At 39.3% G+C, this 22213-nt stretch overlaps 1 protein-coding gene across 1 annotated transcript in view; it reads right to left on the bottom strand.

Moving 5' to 3' along the window:
• CDH8 (cadherin 8) overlaps nt 1–22213 on the bottom strand; it is a 379478-nt gene that overhangs the window by 229769 nt on the left and 127496 nt on the right. The window contains exon 3 of the mRNA XM_004744298.2: nt 21892–22186. Coding sequence (XP_004744355.1) covers nt 21892–22186 — 295 coding nt within the window. The remainder of the gene's footprint in view (nt 1–21891; nt 22187–22213) is intronic.

Here is a 22213-nt window from a genome sequence, read left to right on the forward strand (position 1 = left end):
CAATTTTACCAAGGTAATACAAAATTAATGATCTCTCATGTTTCTATGAAGACTTTTCGAATCTGCACATATTTCACTATGGGTGTATATATGGAGAGTAGAATGCACTAGACAGAGAGGAGAATTCCCTTCAGGATAGAATTTATATTTCAGAGTAGAGAGACTGTGCGTCAAGCCAGCTATTTTTGTTGCTGTTCCAGACTCGACGCATTTTTCTCTTTGATTTGGAAAGAAAGCAGCATTTTCCCTCCAACTCAGACAGTATATATCACACAAATCCACACACAAACACACACGCTGGAACATATAGACAGAGTGAAGGGTGAAGGAGCGTGTGTGTGTGTGAGAGACAGAACGAGAGAGTACGAGAGGGAGTGACAGAGAGAGGGAGGTGGAAGCAGAATGTGTGCAAAAAAGAGGTAAAATATTAGAGATTCTTGCTTCCTTCAAGGATTATGAGAACATTTTTTTAGACACAGCATTAACCTACAATTCATAAACAGTTAAGTTAAAAACTATGAAGAAGGGGGAGTAGAATGAAGGTTTTGTCACAGTTAAAAAAAATAATTGCAGGGGCGCCTGGGTGGCTCAGTGGGTTAAGCCACTGCCTTCGGCTCCGGTCATGATCTCAGGGTCCTGGGATCGAGTCCCACATCGGGCTCTCTGCTCAGCAGGGAGTCTGCTTCCCTCTCTCTCTCTCTGCCTGCCTCTCTGTCTACTTGTGATTTCTCTCTGTCAAATAAATAAATAAAATCTTAAAAAAAAAATAAAATAAAATAATTGCAAACCAAAATATGTTTTTGTGCTGTGTAGAAATCACTCTCGCAACGTGTTGGTGTGCGAGCAACCACCATGCCCTCACATGACTGACCACCTGGTCATGTATTAGAAGAATTTGGATCTTTCTTTGAATATATTTTTATGTGCATTCATGAAGGATGAAAGACTGAGCAATGAGTTTCATTTTCTACTCCTAGAAAAAATACCCTGAAAAAGATGCTCAAAGAGCACCCCGAATAAATTATGCCCGAATGGAAGAAATACTTTGGACTTCCTCACCTGGATTTCTGTATTTATTTTCTTCTTCTTCTTTTTTTTAATTTAAGATTTATTTATTTGTCAGTGAGAAAGAGCACAAGCAGGGGGAGCAGCAGGCAGAGGGAGAAGCAGGCTCTCTGTTGAGCACTGACCCCAATGAAGAACTTGATCCCAGGACCCTGGAATTGGGACCTGAGCTGAAGAAGGCAAATGATCAACTCACTGAACTACCCAGGATTTAGGTATTTAAATATAATTGCAAAAGCCTTAGTCTGGGGACAGCAGGAAGTGAATGAACCCATACCTACCTTAAAAGCAGCCGTTATTCTCCTAAATACACACACACACACACACACAATATATATATATATATATATATATATATATATATATACACACACACACACACACACACACACACATATATAGACCTATATATTTAACATACAACATTGTACTCCAGTGGGGCATACAGAATGTTTTAGTTAGATTAAGGGGTTTGTGGTAAGACTGTAAAGAATAAAATCCCAAACTCACTGCATATTTGCTGTAAGACTCTTAGTCAATTGCTGTATTGTCTTTACTTGATACAAAAAAAAAAAAAAAAGTGCCTCATAGATGTGTGTGCGTGTCAAATCAGGTGAAACTGCCTAGAGTAGTGTCGGTCTTCAGCAGCAGTAATGATAAGGATATTGATAACGATGATGTCCACACCACAGATTCACTGAGCACCCACGGTGTTTAAGACACCAGCCCAGGAATTTTGTAGGTGATACTCTTATTTCTTAACAAACAGTTCCTGAAGTGTCATTACTCCACATACATTAGTTTTCTAATGAAGAGTGAAAGAATATCATTTTAAAAATGACAAACTGGGGGCGCCTGGGTGGCTCAGTGGGTTAAAGCCTCTGCCTTCAGCTCAGGTCATGATCTCAGGATCCTGGGATCAAGCCTTGCATCGGGCTCTCTGCTTAGCGGGAAGCCTGCTTCCTCCTCTCTCTCTGCCTGCTTGTGATCTCTGTCAAATAAATAAATAAAATCTTAAAAACAAAAATTCCAAACTGGATGTGCAGAGAAGAGAAAGAATACATCCACATCTGCGTGTTTCATGAGCGGTCTCCCAGACCCACCACCTCCTCTCTAGAGTTCTCATGTCTCCTGCCCCCCTCATTTGAATCTCCAGGTAGCATCTCATGTTGTACATTAAATCCTATTTGATAAGAGGCCATCTTAGTTGCCATCTGAAGATTTTGATCCCTTATACGTGAATAAGATTAATATATTCACCTCCATGTCCTGCCTGAGTTCCTAAAGCCAGGGAAAAATAAAAGATGACAGAGTGTCTCTTATATTTCATTGTCTAAATCCCACACAAATGAGTTTCCTCGATAGTAGACTGTTAAATCATTATTCCCCAGCTCTCCACAATACCCTTACCTCCAATGACCAGAAACCAAAAGAAAGTAATAAATAGGGACACCTGGGTGGCTCAGTGGTTTACGTGTCCCACTCCTGATCTAGGCTCAGGTCGTGATCTCGAGGTTGTGAGACAGAGCCCTGTCTCAGGCTCCACACTCAGCAGCGCGTCTGCTTGGATTCTCTCCCTCTCTGTCTCTGCCCCCTCCCCCCCGCGCACACACTCTCTCTCCCTCTAAAATAAATAAATCTGAAAGTAAAAAAGAAAAAGAAAATAATAAATAAACTTTATTTATATTGAGTCACTAAGGGAAAGAATGTTACAGTTTAAGATGGATTTCTTTTTTTTTTCTTTTTTTTTTTTTAAAGATTTTATTTATTTATTTGTCAGAGAGAGAGTGAGTGAGAGCGAGCATAGGCAGACAGAGTGGAAGGCAGAGTCAGAGGGAGAAGCAGGCTCCCTGCGGAGCAAGGAGCCCGATTCGGGACTCGATCCCAGAATGCTGGGATCATGACCTGAGCCGAAGGCAGCTGCTTAACCAACTGAGCCACCCAGGCGTCCCAAAGATGGATTTCTATTAAATAGGAGGGAGAAGGGGCGTGTGGGTGGCTCAGTGGGTTATAGCCTCTGCCTTCAGCTCGGGCACTGATCCCAGGGTCCTAGGATCAAGCCCCGCCTGGGGAAATCTCTGCTCAGCAGGGAGCCTGCTTCCCTCTCTGTCTCTGCCTCCCTCTTCGCCTACTTCTGATCTCTGTCTGCAAATAAATAAATAAAAGCTTAAAAAAATAGGAGAGAGAAACTTGAATAGCAAAAGAAAAACCAATGAAGGAGGCCATGAGCATCCTCTCTTTTAAACAGAAAGCACTTTCCTCACTTCTATATCAGTTTGGTTTATACAGGAAGACTGAAGACACAGTATCATGTAAAAGAAATTCCCTCTTTGTCACATTTCAAGATCAACTGCCTTGTCACTCTGAGAGGCACTACAGATCTTGATAACATTCCAATACCAAAATGCCTCATGTTTCTCGAAGATGCAGGATTCCTCGAGTGCTATCAGTTGTAACAGCTCCTTACCTTCTCAGGAACATACTGTGTCTGGTCCTTATTGAGCCTGTCCCAGGCTCGTCCACTACATCTCTTAGCTCCACAGACCAGGACAACACATCTCTCCGTCACCCTTGACCTCCGTGCAGGAAGGTCTTTGATCTGTTTCCCTAATTGCAATTGAAATATTCAGAGAGAACATTGCTTCTCATTTCCTTTTTCGGCTTAATACATATTTTCTGAGATACCTGTGTTTAAGTCTTGCTAGGCACAGGAAGACAACAGTGAACTTAGAAACAAAGGCTCCATCTTATGATTAACACAGATAACTACACAAGTAATTAATAAATTATAATTGAATAAAAGAAAAGACAGAATGGTAGGAAGCCTTTAACACGCTTGGAGGAAGTGAGGATTATGTGAAACCTGAAAGACTGACCCTCCTAGGCAAAATCAACCCTCAGAGTCTTGTGTGTGGAGACTCTGAGGCCATCACACATGAGGGACAAAAACTAGGCTATAAGGCAGAGTCGACAGCTCAAAAACATGGGGATGTAGGCAGAGTAAAATTGTGCTGAGCATTACCAGTTTATGTTATAAACTTTTATTTTAAATATTTTATTTATTATTTATTTGACAGAGAGAGATCACAAGTAGGCAGAGAGGCAGGCAGAGAGAGAGAGGAGGAAGCAGGCTCCCTGATGAGCACAGAGCCAGATGTGGGGCTCGATCCCAGGACCCTGAGATCATGACCTGAGCCGAAGGCAGCGGCTTAACCCACTGAGCCACCCAAGCGCCCTATGTTATAAACTTTGAACTAGCTCTACCGTGCAATGGAGAAACACTGAAGCTTAGTAAGCAGGAATATGTCACAATCAGAGAATGCATTCGCAGTCACAGAATAGTGAATGCAGACAAGCAAGCAGTATGGAAGCCAGACAGAAGTCTGAGTGATATATAATAGTTCCTTGGACTAGGATGGTGAGAGAAGATGCAAGAGTGGAAAAGTAGAAGGTGACCTTTCTTCACTGTAAAAATGGTTAAAATCCACCCACATTTATTTCTAAGAGCAGTGGGAGGGCACACAAGGGTATGTGGTAAGGGATGGCTATGCTCAAAGCCCTGTTTTAGAAATAATCACTCTTCTACCGTAGAACCACAGAGGAGGAGATCAATAACAAATAGCACCTGTGATTTCCTTCTCACCAATAAAATACAGCAAAGGTGATGGGCACAGGGGAAGATGATGTTACAAGAGACTGTAACCACTGTTATGCTAGAGACTCTCTTGCTGACTATGAAGAAGGAAGTTGCCACGCTCTGAACTGCCATGTGGGAAGGCCATGCAGCCAGGAGAGGAGGATGGTCACTGGAGAGGAAAGAAACTGAGACCCTCAAGGATCTCAACACTGCCAATAACCAACCATGAGACCTTCGAATGGGGATGCTTGCCCAGTTGAGCCTCAGATGAGATCTCAGGCCTGGCTGAAACATTGAATGCAACTGTATAAGATTCTAAAAGGACTTCTGGATCTCCCACATGGATCCTGACTCACAGGCTATATGAGATAATAAGTTACCACTGTTAAAAGCCCATTAAGTTAGTTTTGAATGTGCTGGTCGTTAAAAATGCCCCTCAATCCCAAATATCCACGTCACATGGGCAGTTTCAGTTGCAGGCCTGGAACTCAGCAGAAAACTTAGACATTAGATGTCAAAAATTCTTTTATGGGTAGGAAGCATCACAGAAACAAAGGGTGAAGATATGGCCTGCAAAAATGATAATAGAATAATTATTTAAACAAATAAACTAGCTTAATTCTCAAAATATAACCTAAACCATAAATATGGAAGAAGACTCAACTTTAGGGATGCTGATCTCAGAGAATTCAGGAGCATGTTGACTTAGAAGGCCAATCAGGGTGACTATCATAACATGGAATTATGCCTCAGAGCTTGGGCCAACTGACACTTGCTACATGCCAATAAGACTATTTTATCCTTCATATGATTTTTCCTTCTTAAATCCCATTTTAAAGAAAAAGAATCCAGAGTCAGAGAGGAAATTTCCCTTCCCACGGTCATCTAGTGGTTAGGAGAAGATCCACAATTCAAACACCGTCTGGCTTCAAAGCCTGAGCATTTACCTTTGAACATTTCAAGGAAGCATTCCATCAGACACAGGGAAGCACATTTTTATATTCTTTATGCACACCTAAGCCTAACCTTGAATCCCACATATCTAAGCAGTCCCCACCCTGCTCAAATTGGCTTCTATGGTATCAGAAGTTCTGTAGACCTTAAAGAGCTATGGATACATCTAAAGAATCAGGCAAATCTTAAAGTTAATCAGGAATGTCTTTTCTGTTCAAAGCAAAGTGCCAAGTCTAATGTGTTAGAACGAGGACGTCCCTTCAAAATCTAACATGACTCTTGTCTCTGAGGTGGGGGATAAGGCAGCTTCAAAACGACCTTTTTCACTATTGCTGACAGCACAGCAATAGCTCACTTTTATCATGATATCTTGAAATATCTTCTGATCGGGTGTGTTTTACTTGACCGTTATAAGGTAAAAGATCCCACCAAATATTTAAAACAATCACATACTTTAAATTCATCCAGGGGCTTGCTCACTGAGTGCAATATTAATGGCTTGTAGGCACTGGATTTTTTAGGCCTACGAATGCAGACATGATGCTAAAATGTTTTCCATTTTGTAGGAATGGATATTTCAGCAGAGCCTACAAGTCCTACCAGCCCAGACTCTAACCTACTCTGAGCAGATGATATCATGTGCCTATTTCTCATCAGGTCCAAAGATCTTAAGAAATGGCTGCAGCTCCTCTGAGTCACAAGCCAACATGAAATTTTAGTGGATACCCTACCATGCAAATCTCAGGCGAACAAAAAATTCCTGCTAATCTCTCCTAACATCTCTGGGTCCTCCTCCTCCATGGTTTCGCTATGAAACTCCTTCCACTCATCTTTGGCAAGCCTTCAGAGAAAGCAGGTTACCTTCCCTGCCAAATTAGGTGCCCCTTGAAGGCAGGCATGGTTAAGAGAGAACATTTATCATATATGTCCTTGGTTTGGCATATATCAAAATGTGCACATGCATTTTTGCATGACACATTGCTCTCCAAAATATGAGGAGCATTCCAGCAGGGCACTCTAAGTATGCAAGGAATCAGCATTAATTAATTTCAAATCCACAGTGACAGATGTACATCCTTGCATTCTCCTTTTATGCTGATGGATATCTCAGCATAAGAGATATCCATCGGCTTGGGTCATGATCCCAGAGCCCTGGGATCGAGCGCTGCATCTGGCTCTCTGCTCAGTGGGAAGCCTGCTTCCTCCCTCTCTCTCTGCCTGCCTCTCTGCTACTTGTGATCTGTCAAGTAAATAAATAAAAATCCTTAAAAAAAAAAAAAGATATAAAAGCCTTTGGCAGGCAACAATGTCTATACAATAGCTACTGACTTTAATATATTTACATATAGCTTATGTTGTAGCTACCTAATATTAGGTATCTATTTCATTATATCTATCTAGTATTATATTTATCTAGCATTTATGTCACATGATATAGTGGCAAGAATGTTTTCTTTTTATTTTTTTTTAAGGTTTTGTTTATTTACTTAGAGAGAGAGTGACAGAGAGAGCATGAGAGGGGAGAGGGTCAGAGGGAGAAGCAGACTCCCTGCTGAGCAGAGAGCCCGAGGCGGGACTCGATCCTGGGACTCCAGGATCGTGACTTGATCCGAAGGCAGTCGCTTAACCAACAGAGCCACCCAGGTGCCCCAAGAAAGTTTCCTTTTTAAATGATAATTTATATCAATAAGTAAAATTATAATACTTTTCTCTAACATGACATGTTCCATGTAGGTGAATATAATATTTGATACAGGCGAATTTCAAAGGACTAAAGGCAAGCTTGGTGCTCTAATGAAACTACCAACGATTTGCAACCCGGCCTGCTGACTCCAGAGAGTGAACTCTTACCACTTGTTCTTAATATCTACACTCAGTTTGATTGCTGTGACTTCACAGTCTATAAATGAAGGCACTCGATAAACGTTTGTTAAATGCATCTGATGATAACATTAGAGAAAATAGAGAAATGGGGGTGAGTTTTTTTTAAAAAAGGGCAGAATGTCCATTCCCCCCCCCCCACTCCCTTTGGGATAAGATAGTTTTAAAGATTTATTTATTTTTATTTTTATTTTTCTTAAGTAATCTCCATACCCAACATGGGGCTCAAAGCCACGACTCCAAGATCAGGAGTTGCCTGTTCCACTAAATGAACCAGCCAGGTACCCCTGGGATAAAGGTAGTTTTACTAAATAAATTCCTTTTGGAAATAAGTGAGATCTGTTTCAGGCACATGAGAGACCTCTTCTTTGTCCTAGAGATGCAGACTAAACCAACTCTGGTCCTGATATGGAAATTCCCCCTTGGCTGCCTTGAGCTGGGTACATAACAAAAGGAGACCCAAAATAACATATCTAAAGGTACAGTTACCTTCTAACACCAGAATAAAAATAGAAAAGAGAAGGGGGAGAGGAATCAACAGGATAAATGAATATAAAAATCAATATGTTTACTGACTCATTCATGTAGCTTATAAATTTGGTATAACTGGTTTTAAGCCCATATTGAAAGAAAGAAACCAGACACAAAATCAAGTGTATGAGTCCATCTATATAAAGTACAAAAGAGGCAAAATGCTATAATTTTAGAAGTGAGGATACTGGTTGCTCTTATGGGCACAGTGACAGAAAGAAGCCGAAGTATGAATTCTGCAAGGCAAGTATTATTCCAATTTTTTAACGGGGGTGCTAATGACATGAATCTGTTCAGCTTACGAGCATGTGCTCTTATGACATATGCAGTTTACTCTGCGGATATTACACCTTAATGCATAATTTAAAAATACATACCAGGGACAAGAGAAGGTGAGAATGTGCAAAGGCCTAACAGGAACAAGAACTGTTGTCCATGCTTATGAGCATTCTGACTTACCGATGCCCTTAGTGCAGAGTGAAGCAGGGGAGACCATGCTGGATTCACAGCACAGGGTCTCACTTTTCTTGCTGGGCGGTTCCCCCTACATGGCGCTCACAGGGCACCTGCACAGCATTTCCTGGAGCAGTTGGACACTACAAGAACGATTCCTAAGATGGATCCTGGCACTTCTTTCATTCAGTTTTGACATTGTAACTTGTTACATATACATAAATGTGCGGGGACTGTTTAATATTATTTCATCGTCACCTAATGGTATCAGCAGCCCTAATAATTACACAGGAATAACAATACGGGGAAAAAAAAAAAAGGATCCTGGGGTGATTAACATTATTCAGATGATTCTGTCAAGGTGAGAAAAAGGACAACAAAGACATACTCGGGAATGAATTTTGTCCTTTGTTTTCAGTCTTGATCATCCCGCGTTTCTTTAATAGTTAATTTTCAAAAGAACAAAGCACAGAAGACTGTAGGTTATCTTACAACCATTAATAGAATCTGTGAATATAAATGGATGGAAAAGTGACATTGAGCTTGACATCAAGAGTCTTTTATCATACTGAACGGAAACAATTCCTTCTCTCTATTTCTCTTTCTTTCCGAGGAAGGACAAGGAGATGCACGATCCTTTCAACAGCCTGGCAGAAGGGATATCCCATCCCCAATTTGGGTTTAAACATTCCCAAGAATATAACATTTCAGTTCATTATTTCTACATGGACAGCAGTTGATGCCAGGTAAAGACAAAACTTCCTCTTTTATTATATTATTGAAGATAAGCACTACGCATGACTCATACCATGCCTTGTGCTGAAGAGCCAAGTTCTTTCAAAGGGGAAGACACAAGAGCGATGGTCTATTCTCTAGGTCTATATAATGAAAAAAAAATAACAGCATATCATTTGGGTGGGCATAAATATTTATTATCTCTTGGCACTATTTACATATCCAGGACAAAAAATGCTTCTGTATCCTCCCAATTACTTCTTTTCACAGGCAACAACAGCCTGCAAAGGACAATTTTCTACTTCTTAAGAGACATTTGATTTTAAGAAACATTATTATGTCCCTCCTATTTTGGGGGTGTCATGGATGGATGGATGGAGTATCATGGAAGCCAGAGATGGGAACTGTCGAAGGCTCAGTATGTTTCTACAACTAGAGACTAAGGAATCCAATAAGAAGTTTCACAGTCTCTTGCTTTGTTACCAGTTTCATGTACTTCCCTGCACTGTGAAGTGTAGCTTTTCCATTTCTCTAAATATACCATGAAAAGATGACGTCTGCCTCATGGTTTCACCTATCTCTAAGTTGAGTTACTGGGAAAGATAGTACTTCCACACCTTCTCTGTCTTCATGGCAAATACCTGGGGTTGAGACTAATTGAATTAGATCTGATCAAATGTCTACCTATGTTCCAGAATGGAAACAACCTTATATAAACTGACTGCTAATTATCCATACTGTCACTGGGGAGATGGACAGTTAGTTGAGAATAAATAAAACACAGTTAGGCACACACTCAGGGTTTTCACTGCCGCCTTGACAGAGGTATGATCTCTAAAGGGGGTTACTGACTATAAGGTACTCATTCCTTTTTCCGCACAAGTTTTCAAAAGCAGGAATAGGCAGAGTAAGGCTGTTAGTGGCAAGCTAGGGAACAGTGCCCATGAACACAATGCTGAAGAACAGAATCAGGGGTCTCATTTTGAACAGACGAAAGGAAAGATAAGAAACTCTGTTAGGTAGCTTTTCCCAAAGGTCTGACAGCGTTTTAAGATAGTTCCTGCTTATAATGTGATCCCTGGAACTCATTCAAGTCCTTAAGCTCATCTGTATATTAACTGTTTCTTTCTGTTCTAGCTTGTCTACCATTGTTCTGTCTGATGACCAAAGAGGAATATCTTTATAGTGTTTTATAGATTATAGATAGGGCTTTGTGGTATTTTGGCAAAACCAATTAGAATTTCTTTCAAAATTAAATATGAGCTTACCATATGATCAAGCAGTCATACTCCTAGATATCTATCCAACTGAATTGAAAACTTACTTCTAAACAAAAGCCTGTATCTGAATACTTATAACAGCTTTATTTGTAATCACGCAGAACTGGAAACAATCAAAATATCCTTCAATAAGTAAATGGGTACACAAACTATGGCAATCCATACGAGAAAAGCCTACCTCATGATGAAAAGGAATGGACTCTTAAGCCATGCAAAAACTTGGATGAATCGTAAATGCACATTAGTAAAGGAAAGGTCTACAAACTATATTATTCCTTTACATGATATTTTAGAAAAGATGAAATTATAGAGTCAATGAACAGATCGGTGACTGCTGGGACATAAGGAAATGAAGAAGTTTAATAGGTAAAACTCCACGGATATTTTTAAGGTACTAAAGCTATTCTGTATGATACTGTAATGATGGACCCATGGCACAATGTACTTGTTAAAATCATTAGACTTCATAGCACAGTAAGTGAATCTCAATATATGCAAATTTTTGCTTAAAATTAGGATGTCTGCGGGGTGCCTGGGTGGCTCAGTGGGTTAAAGCCTCTGCCTTCGGCTCAGGTCATGATCTCAGGGTCCTGGGATCGAGCCCCGCATGGGCTCTCTGCTCAGCAGGCAGCCTGCTTCCTCCTCTCTCTCTGCCTGCCTCTCTGCCTACTTGTGATCTGTCAAATAAATAAATAAAATCTTTAAAAAAAAATTAGGATGTCCACATTTCCCAGGATAAAATGCAAAACCTTTGACAAAATAATACAACTATACTGTATACATACTTTGAAACTTACTGAAGGTAGTAGGGGGGAAGGAGCAGACCTAAGTGTGTGTGTGTGTGTGTGTAAGTGTGTGTGTGTGTAAGTACACTATAAACACACACACCCTAACACACTAACATACTAATATTCTAATACATAGATGAGTATACTATTAGTATATACACTAAGATACTACTCCTGTATATTTGTGCAATATGTATGTATATATATGTGTGTTTTAGTGTATAAATTAGTGTATCCACATTTATTTGTCCTCCCTGTATCAGCTGAGAGGGCCTAGAAGCAAAGGCAACCTAGAAGCAAAGGCAACCTAGAAGTAACACTCCTCTTGGTTTCTGAGACCTCAACAAAAGGAACCAGGACTCCTTGGAGAAATAGTTAATTCTGAATTACAGTGATAATTATATAAGATAAGCCTGGAACACCATGAAGTTCAAGAAAGTAAGAAAGTAAATAAGTGCTAAAATCCGAACCAAAATACTGATGATGAGGAAGAAGAGGATGAGGTTGGATGGATGGATGGGTGAATGGAAGGATGGGTGGATGGGTGGATGGGTGGATGGATGGATGGATGGATGGGTGGATGGGTGGGTGGATGGGTGGGTGGATGGTGGGTGGATGGTGGGTGGATGGTGGGTGGATGGGTGGATGGGTGGGTGGATGGTGGGTGGATGGGTGGATGGGTGGATGGATGGATGGGTGGATGGATGGATGGGTGGGTGGATGGATGGGTGGATGGGTGGATGGGTGGGTGGATGGGTGGGTGGATGGGTGGGTGGATGGGTGGGTGGATGGGTGGATGGACGGATGGGTGGATGGGTGGGTGGATGGGTGGATGGACGGATGGGTGGGTGGATGGATGGGTGGATGGGTGGATGGGTGGGTGGATGGGTGGGTGGATGGATGGGTGGGTGGGTGGATGGGTGGGTGGATGGGTGGATGGGTGGGTGGATGGGTGGGTGGATGGGTGGATGGGTGGGTGGGTGGGTGGGTGGGTGGATGTATGGATGTCAAAGGAACCCAGGAGACAACTAAAAGGTCTCCTAGTTGACAAAGCTGAAAAAATAAGTTGGGCAAGAAAGTAAAACTGTATTGGATTATAAACCAAAGTGTAAAATAAATAACCCTTGAGTTTATATTGATTAAATGAAAGAGAAAAAGAAAAAAGAAAGAAAGAAAGGAGGCACCTGGGTGGTTCAGTGGGTTAAGCCTCTACCTTCGGCTCGGGTCATGATCCCAAAGCCTCACATCGGGCGCTCTGCTCAGCGGGGAGCCTGCTTCCCCCTTCTCTCTCTGCCTGCCTCTCTACTTGTGATCTCTGTCTGTCAAATGAATAAATAAAATATTTTTAAAAAATAAAAAATCTTAAAAAAAGAAAGAAAGAAAGAAGACAAATGCCCTGTGTATGAGAAATACACATGAGTAGAGTCATTATGCGGTGTGCAGGGGAAAGCATAACTTCCCACTCCTTAAATACATGCTGCACATTGAGACTTTTTTCTAAAGGGTACAATGTGGAAAGGAGGGGAAAACAGTAACTTTACAGTAGGCACCCTGATCAAATAATACCTCAGCCAGCTGACTAAGCTTAGCATGAAGAGGAATAAATCCTATTGATAGTAGGTTCTCTTGATACCATGTGAAGAAAACAGCACTTTCACTTCTGCGGTCTTTCTCTCCAAACCCACTCTATCCTTCTCCCACACCAAATGTAGTTCTTGAACTCAGATGACTCTTGTGGCTTGCAAAGATTCATAATTGCTAGATAATGATGAGAACCAAAAAATCTGACATGATTATAAAGGGAAGACTCCTTGATGTCATGCTCACTGACAAAAAGAAAATGAATAAAATCATCTTAAACAGTGGCACAAATATGGTTATACAGATTTTAACTCTTCAAATCCAGACACAGAGGATGAAAACTCGTTTTCTTGCAACAGGCAGCATCTCTGAAATGATCAGCATATTCTCATCTCTGGGCTCATATGTAACTATTTTTTAATCTTGTTTTATATCTAACTATATATCAAGTACCCACACACATACATACACACTTTAATCTCTTTTTGCATTCAGTCTACATTATACACATCTAAATAGCCTTATCCTTTACTTCTTTTAACAGCTCTACCATATTTTATGTATTACTCTATGTGCTGATCTATATATGTAGCTATCTTGCCATACAAATTTCACTGTTTTTCTCTCTGTGAAGCTATTGGTAAGGAGAATAGGAAAAAAACAACACATATCTCATAAAAGTGTGATTGCTAATCAGCCAAGGAATAAAGGCCTTTTGGCCTAAAAGAAAAATCAAATGGTAATTTTTAAAGTCCAGTAAATCCAGGAAATACTATTATTAAACCCATCGCTGCAAATATCGAAGTTAAATAATATTCATACATGCATAGAGACACTAAGGAATCCCCAGGACCAGCTCCAAGAGGCAAGGTTCTGAGAAGAGCATGCTGACACCAAAAATAGATTGACAGAGGTGTCCTACATTCATTTTCGGCCAAGACTTCAGAATTTCACAAATGCGTGTTTCGGAGCTGTCCTGACATGTCGCTGCTTCATTTCCTCTAACAGGCAAATGTGGGCAAAGGCTGAACTCGATAAGCTTTTGCTCTATGGTCCCTTTTAATTCATGATTTCCTATAATGACAATGTAACAACAACAACAACAACAAAAAACTCATTAAACGGTGGGTGTTGATGCTAATTCACAGAGCTCTGGACACAAGCACAGCTTGAATAACTTATGGAGATCTGCCCTTTTGCCTCTGGAATCAATAAATATGTTGAGTCCTAAAATATTAATTCTCATACGAGAGCAATGAGACAAGGAAGACAACAGGATCATCAGATTATCTCGGTTGAACCCTACCTTGGTTTCTCAACCCTTGACCTAGAATACAAAGTTTTTTTGAAGTATTTTAAATTTCTTTATGATAATTTCAGACTTACTGATAGAAGACTATTTCAGTATTTCCAATATGTATCCCCAATGAAGGTTAGCTTCTTTATGCAAAACAGAAACTACACAATCCTCACGTCATCTTAGAGTTTTGGAACCACAGCTCTTACAGGCATTTATATCAGGTAGAGAGCAGCTGGATTTCTTTTGAGAGTATTTATTTCAATCCCCATGATTTCTCACCCATGTTTTCCTAAAGAATTTCAGTTTTGTTCATCACTCTGAATCAAACAAAACAAAAAAATATAATCAAATCCATCAAGATATATATTTCCACCTTATTCGGCATCTTTTCTTTAAAATAGAGATATGGTACCAATTTTTTTTTTAAATCTCGCCAAGAGAAAGAAATCTATGACCTCTAAATTATAAGAAAGGAGAATGTGAGGTTTAAGACTGTTTTTAGTATGAACATTCTTTGATCTTTGAAGCTTATGTGACAAAAATTTTCTTCAATAATAAAAAATACATGAAAATGAATCTCTATTACTTTGGGATCTTCTTTATGGGTGACTGAAATGAGTACTGGGCAATGACAAGAATAACAAGTTAATCCATGTAAGCTACAGTCATCATAATTTTTAATTCTCTCTTCAGAAATTGCAAATTTGACTGTTTAGCTACCTGCTAAACTAACATGTGGCCTTGCATAGAATCAAAAATATCTTCTCATCAGACATGCCTTTGTAAAGCTTTTGTAGTGTAAAACTATGTTAGTGCTACAACATATTTATAAAAAAAAATAGTTCCTGGGATCATATAAAAGCATAATTTATCAAATTATGATATATTAATACTTTGAAGACTCAGAAGCACAAAAAGTATTTCTTTTTCTTTAATTCAGTGTTTATCAATTGAATTTATTTTTCCTTTTCATAAACTTATTTTGAATATAGATTGGAAAATGTTGCCACAGGTCTATTATACCATAAGAAACAACTGAGGTATATAGGAGAATAAAAGTAAGGAGTATTATACGGTACCCTGCCTCCATTCCTATCTGTGTGCCAACTGCACAATTTAGTACAAAAGCCATTACGTGTGGGTAGGTGAGAAGAATCTGTGTAAGGGGAGGGAGATGGAGGGAGAATACAACAGTAGGTAAACATGAGAGACCTTAAGGGGGCTAAGCGGCAGAGTAAATGGAAATCCTTTTTTACAGGATGTGAAGGGTGACCCAAATAATAAATATACTGAGGATATAGAAACTCGGGTTTCCTATTGTTGGAGGAAAAAATAAACATATATATATATATATAAAATGAACCCTCTGGTGTCGCTTTAGATTGAAGGTGAAGAGATGAACTCACGGTTTTCAAAAGATAGATAGCATTTTAGTTTCCTTTGGCTACCATAACAAATGATCACGAATTGGGTTGCTAAAAACAACAAGAATTTATTCTCTCACAGTTCTGGAGTCCAAAATCAAAGTGTTGACCGGCCCACGTTGCTTCTGAAGGATGTTCCCTTTGCCCCTTCCGGTTACTAGTAACTCGTGGCATTCCTTAGGGGAGCGCACCTCCAGTCTCGGCCTCCATCTAACTCCGTTTAACTAACTACATCCACAAAGACCCTAATCTAAAGTCCTGGGCAGACAAAATTTAGCGGGAACACCATTCAACTCTGAAGAGATCGGTGTGTGTGTGTGTGTGTGTGTGTGTATACACATGCCCCCATTCATTACTTTATTCTGTCCACTGAGAATATTTGGGAGTAGCAACACATTTGTAGCAATAAATACAACCAATATCCTGAATCTGGCACCATAATACCAGTCGCATTTAGACGGAACCTGGTGTCTCTGTATAGTTAGCAAAGTCCATGGGACACTCAGTCAGCTGAGTATCTGAAGCAGTTGTGGCTCAGGTCATGATCTCAGGGTCCTGAGACTCAGTGCTGTGCCTGAATCCATGCTCAGTGGGGAGCCTGCTTAATCCCACTCCCTCTGCCTCTTCCCTCTGCTCATGCTGTCCTTCAGATAGCTAGCCAGATAGACAGACAGACAGATAGATGAATGAGTGAATGAATGGCAAATTCCAGGGCTGGGTCAGGGAGAGTACAAAAGAAGCCTAGAACATTTTGGCCAGTGATAAGACTATACCCAAAGGATGAAGAGGCATGTCAATAGGGCATAGAATCAACTTCAAGGGCATGTCATGGCCAAGTCTGGTATAAGTGATATTCATAACTATTATCACAGAAATCTAAAAGCCCAAACTAATATAAATAAATACGCAAGCAAATAAATGGGAAGAAAAGCAAGCTTTTCCCTAGAGAAGAATGTCAAGTAATAAATGCAGATGGAATGAGGGAATTAGTATAACCACCATGTGGCAGCTGTCATGGTAATAATTAATTCAGCCAAGAAACCTCAATGAATGCTAAAATTGGGGAGGGGGTAGTAATTTGATGAAGAATAAGATATTTACCTAGGTGCAAAGTATCTGCTGACAAAGTTGTCATTAGGTACAAAAAGAAGAAGAAGAAAAAAACTTCATAGTGGATGCATACAGTTGTGTGACACCTTAATGAAATTATTATCAAAATTATTATCACCAATAATGGAATAAATCAGAATCTTGTTTCACTTGATACAAATCAATGTGATCTGTGATAGCACTACCAAAGATGCATATTCTAGATTTAATCTCAAGGAAACATCAAACAAATCAAACAAAGGAATTCTATAGATTAATTCTTCTATAACCTCTAAGGATAAAGGTCATAAAAGAAACATCTTAAGAATCATTCCAGATGGAAGCATTCTAGAAACAATGGTAATCCATGTGCAGTCCTGAATTTGATCTTTTTAATGTTAAAAAAAAAATTGGAGACAATTGACCAAAGTCTGTGCTTTCAAGAGCAGTGGTATATTGATATAAATTTTCTGATCATGATGGCTGTGGAAAAAAGCATTCATGTGGAAAGGACTTCCCAAGGTTTTCCATGATGATGGTGTATCAAGTCAACAACGCAATCTCAAACTGTTCAAGAAAAAATAAATTCTATGGAACTCCATTTACCCCTTTTCTCTAAGAATGAACGCTTGACTTTTTTTTTTAAGACCAAGAGATATTCTCTAAGATTAAAAGCATTCCAATTCAAAGATAATGAACTTACTTTTTTTCTAATATTTTGATACATGTTTTTGTGGAACGCTCCTTCTCCTTTTGCATTCACAAATCTAGAGTCAATCTCAATCACTCTCTTTAGTCTTTATCTTTATTGTATTAAGAGCCAGTGTTCACCACATGGCTCCTAATTAATTTTATTGTTATTTGAATTTCTATGTGATATAGTGTTGTTACACTTTTCAAATGCCTAGGTGCCTATCTTGAAAATTGTGTCATACTTTACAAACTTTTCCTTTCCAAATGCCATCTTAGTTTTCAATTTAATTTGCAAAGTATGTTGACCTCAAGTGCTCTTCCACCTTGGAAAAATATTAACTATTATAAATATGCAGCAGAAGCGCAGTACTCGTATAAACAAAAGTCTCTGGAGATATTATCAAAGATTAGTACAGCATACTGGTTAAACTCATGAGAGGTAGAGCCAGATGTCTGGATTTAAATCCCAGCTCCTCCACTTAATATCTGGATTTGGATTAGCTATTATTTTCCCCATTTTTCTGATTAAAAATAATGAGATATAAGGAAGTTAATATCAGTACTGATGTTACAGGGTTGTCACAGATATTAAAAGCATTTAACACAGCTTCTGGCATATAGCACCCTTTTAATATACATTGATTATCATTAGAAAAGCCCCGAGTCTCAGAGAAAACTAAAAATACCTCCAGTTACCTGTTAAGTAACTGTGTACTCTACAACAGAGTAATGCCTACTAGCTTAAGCGCTATGTGGCTTCTCATTCTTTCACACTTGCCTTTGCTAATATGCCCTTTTGAATAAAACAGGGTTCATTCCAACATGCACACTTTTTGAAATATAAAGGTAAGGCTTGCTGAGAAATTTTTCATTGACTCAGCCATTCATATCAGTTTACTGAATCTTACTAGTAGAAGTAATTCACAAATGGATGACTATAAAGAAACTAATACATGTTGGTCACTAACTCTATGCTCTGCCAAGTACTTCAAATATAATCACTGAATTTTTCCAAACGTATTTACTTAAGGAGCGATCACTGTGTACACCATACAGATAAAGTAAGGCTTATAAGGATTATGTCACTTACACAAATAGAAGGCAAATCTGCAGCCAAATAACCTGAGATTCTGTTTTCAACTCAATAAAAGTTTATTTTATCTGAACACAGGTGTAGGCATATGGCCAGGGTTAAACACCCCTCACACCAATGCACAACGGCATTAAAAATATCTATTTTGTCTGGAACTCAGTATGTGTAGGCAAATGTGCATTAAAAAAACAACTTCAAGGGGTGCCTGGGTGGCTCAGCTATTGAGCATCTGCCTTTGGCTCGGCCCCAAGTCCTGGGATCAAGCCCCACATCGGGCTCTCTGTTCCGCGGGAAGCCTGCTTCTCCCTCTCTCGGCTTGTGTTCCCTCTCTCGCTCTCTCTCTCTGTCAAATAAATAAACAAAATCTTAAAAAAAAAAAAAACCACCCAACTTCAACAATGTTAGTGTGGGATTCACAGTTAAAATCAGAGAAGCTGGGGCACCTGGGTGGCTCAGTGGATTAAAGCCTCTGCCTTAGTCTCGGGTCATGATCCCGGAGTCCTGGGATCGAGCCCCAATATGGGCATCTCCGCCCAGCAGGGAGCCTGCTTCCCTCTCTCTCTCTCTGCCTGCCTCTCTGCCTACTTGTGATCTCTGTCTGTCAAATAAATAAATAAAATCTTCAAAAAAAAAAAATCAGAGAAGCTCACATGCCACTCTTTATGTGGTATTGCTATAAAAGTGAATTCTCATCAAGTTCTGAAATTCACAGTAGAATGTAAAAGAGCTGTGTCTCCAGACTCCAAGTAAGATATTTCTAAAATAATTTGGCTGCCATTTGGGCAAATATATATGTGTGTTTTGTCTTGACAGCTTGTCAACTGGCAGACAGTTTTTGAACATCACATTCATTTCAATTTAATATTGGTAAAATTTCTCAATTAGAATTTTTATTTTTCACTTTCTGCACAATGAAATCCCTAGTCCTTGCTGGCATTCCTCAGGGCGTACAGGTGCAAGTGCTGGCATTTCTGCAGTAGCAAAGGAAGAAAAATGAAAGAACTAAGGAGGGGAGGGAACAGACAGGCTGAGAGAGAACAGTGGTAATGGGGAGAGAAAGGAGATAGTAACTGACCTTCCTCCTGATATTCACCTTCATGAGAAATGAAGGGAATAATTCACAGTTGACAATAAAATAGTACAGCTGCCTCTGCTTCCTTTAACCAGAGAGGCTGGAGTCAAACAGAAACCAGGCACCCGATGCATAAAATCAATATAAGAGGAAAGGTCCAAAGGTAACATGGGAAGTAGGTTAATAAAAATAATTTTAAAAACCACAACAACAACCAATTTTGAACACTTAGTTACTTGATGGCCTACCTTTCCTTGTATGCTCTCACACAATGAAAGCAAGATGGAAATTATTTTCTTTGCGTTGTTACTCAGGAAAATAAGCAATAATTTAACCTCCCTGAACTTCAAAGTCAACCAGATAATAAGGGATGGAACCAGGATTCAAAACTCCATCTATCTAACTTCAAAAACCACACTTTCAAGTGTAGCACAAACCACAGGTTTTTGGAAGAGATGTCACGAGCTACACATTTTTTTTTTTAAATAACTGTGTATGTTAGAATAGATTATTTCCTTTGCTCTTATCTTATCAAGAAAAATCTTTTAAATAGAGGGAAAATGCATATATATTTACAGGTAAATACTTATACACAGCATTAGCTAATACTATCTTTAATATCCTTTTCTTGGCTGAACGATCTTGAAGTCTGCGAAAGTTTGGGGGGTTTTCTTTTTCAACATATTTATCAGGTATATGACTCATATCACATAGAAATGGAAGTGTCTGACACATTTACAATAAAGATATAGATGTGGCCATTATGATGCAGAAATCACAACGATGAGATGAAATCAACAGTTCATTGTTTACAGACAAGATAAAGTGTTCTGTTTGCACTGTAGGTATCAATAGTCCTTTAAAACATCTTAGTCTCATCTGGATTTAAAAAAATAAAAAAGATGAATTAGGGAAACTCTGTTCCCTAGATGAGTTCATCAAAGAAAAAAGGAAGAGGGGGGGGAAAAAAGTTCCTGTTTGCCTGTCAGACTCTCAAGGGAGCATACACATGGAGATGTTTTTGTTCATTTGTGGGTTTCTTCTGCTGGGATGGTGAAGGCAGAAAGTTTACTGCCTGCTCCAAAGCCATAGACATTTCCCTACAAAAAATTGTCATTTCAACCAGCTGTAGAAGAGCAACTGGATTCTGATTAAAAACAAAAAAACAAAAACAAACAAACAAACAAAAATCTGGAATTCCTTGCAGAAGATATAGGCAAAGTGGATGGAGTCTTGGCAGGAGAACTACATGGGTAAGATAAGAAGACCTGAAATCAATTCTCATTCGCTGTTGCAATGGGTATATTTACCAAAGTCATACTGCAGGTTAAAAGAAAAGAAATCAAATAAAGCCAGCCTATTTACCTAATTCTGGCCTTCAACTTATATGTCTACTTGTGTTTTTTATTTGTCTCATCATTTCCCCTGCTTCTCATTTACTAGACTTTGCCGCACAACATGTACCTTGTAGGATGTCCTAAATGCTATTTGAAACAAAGTAGGGTACATATTACATACCTAAGAATGACTCTTGTGCTCTTATATTCTGAATTTTGGATCTTGCCTCTTCTTGTCAGATAAGGAAGAGCTCTAAAACCCCTCCTCTTATAGTATAAAGTCTGGGAACAGGGGTTTTCCTAGACCAAAGCCAGGGGTTGAGGATAGATAAGCATATCCACAAAAGGAAAAAAGAAAGGGAGAAAATCGTGTTTTGAAATATACACTGCTCTGTAAAATAAAATGTACATTTCACTGCCTCAGCAGAAGTAAGAGTGAGACATCCGAGACTGCAGTGTTCTTACAAAAAGTTCAGTTACAGAAGTCTCTGGCAACTGTGATTTCCTAATTCACTCTTGACTTGACCCACCAGCTCAATCCATATCTGGCTCACTACAGATCTAGACCATTTTCTGTTTCTCCATGCACTGCATCTGCATGTGAATATACACAAACAAATAATTAAACATCAAGCAAATATCAATAGGATTAGTCTGGCATGTTGGAACAAATCTTGATAAATCCATCTCAGTAACAATACTCAAACTACAAGTCTATGAGAGGAATACAAATTCAGCCTATTGAGGTACTGTCGTTGTAAGGAGAGATATTTTAATAAAACTGCTTCGTCAGTTCCTATTACTAAGGGACTAAAGCTATTGAACTGTGGAACTTAGGCCAAAAAAGGGGATTTGGAAATGCAAATGAGAGATAAGACGGTAATAAATGTCTTTTATTCAGCAACACACCAGCCCTGATGCCAGCAGCTATTTTAAAGATGACTCTTAATAGTTCAGTGAAATTGGAAGCATACTTACCCAAAATGGACATCTCTGGCACTGTAGCATGATAGGGTCCATTAAGAAACTCTGGCGCATTGTCGTTGATGTCTTGAACTTTAATAATAAATTCAGAAGGAGGCTCCAGAGGCTTGTTCGTCTCCCAGTCCACTGCCTGTGCTGTTAGAGTATACTCAGCCTTTTCCTCCCGGTCAAGTCTTTTTATAGCATGGATATCTCCTGTTATATCATTTATTTGAAATATTGTCCCAGCTCCATCACCCGATAAGATATACTTGATTTTTTTGCTCCCAGGATCCAGGTCTGTGTGCAACTAAAATGAAAAGTGGCATTGGTTACT

The sequence above is a fragment of the Mustela putorius genome, unplaced genomic scaffold, assembly GCF_011764305.1.
Source record: "Mustela putorius furo isolate JIRA1106 unplaced genomic scaffold, ASM1176430v1.1 tig00000174_pilon_pilon_pilon, whole genome shotgun sequence".
NCBI lineage: Eukaryota > Metazoa > Chordata > Mammalia > Carnivora > Mustelidae > Mustela > Mustela putorius.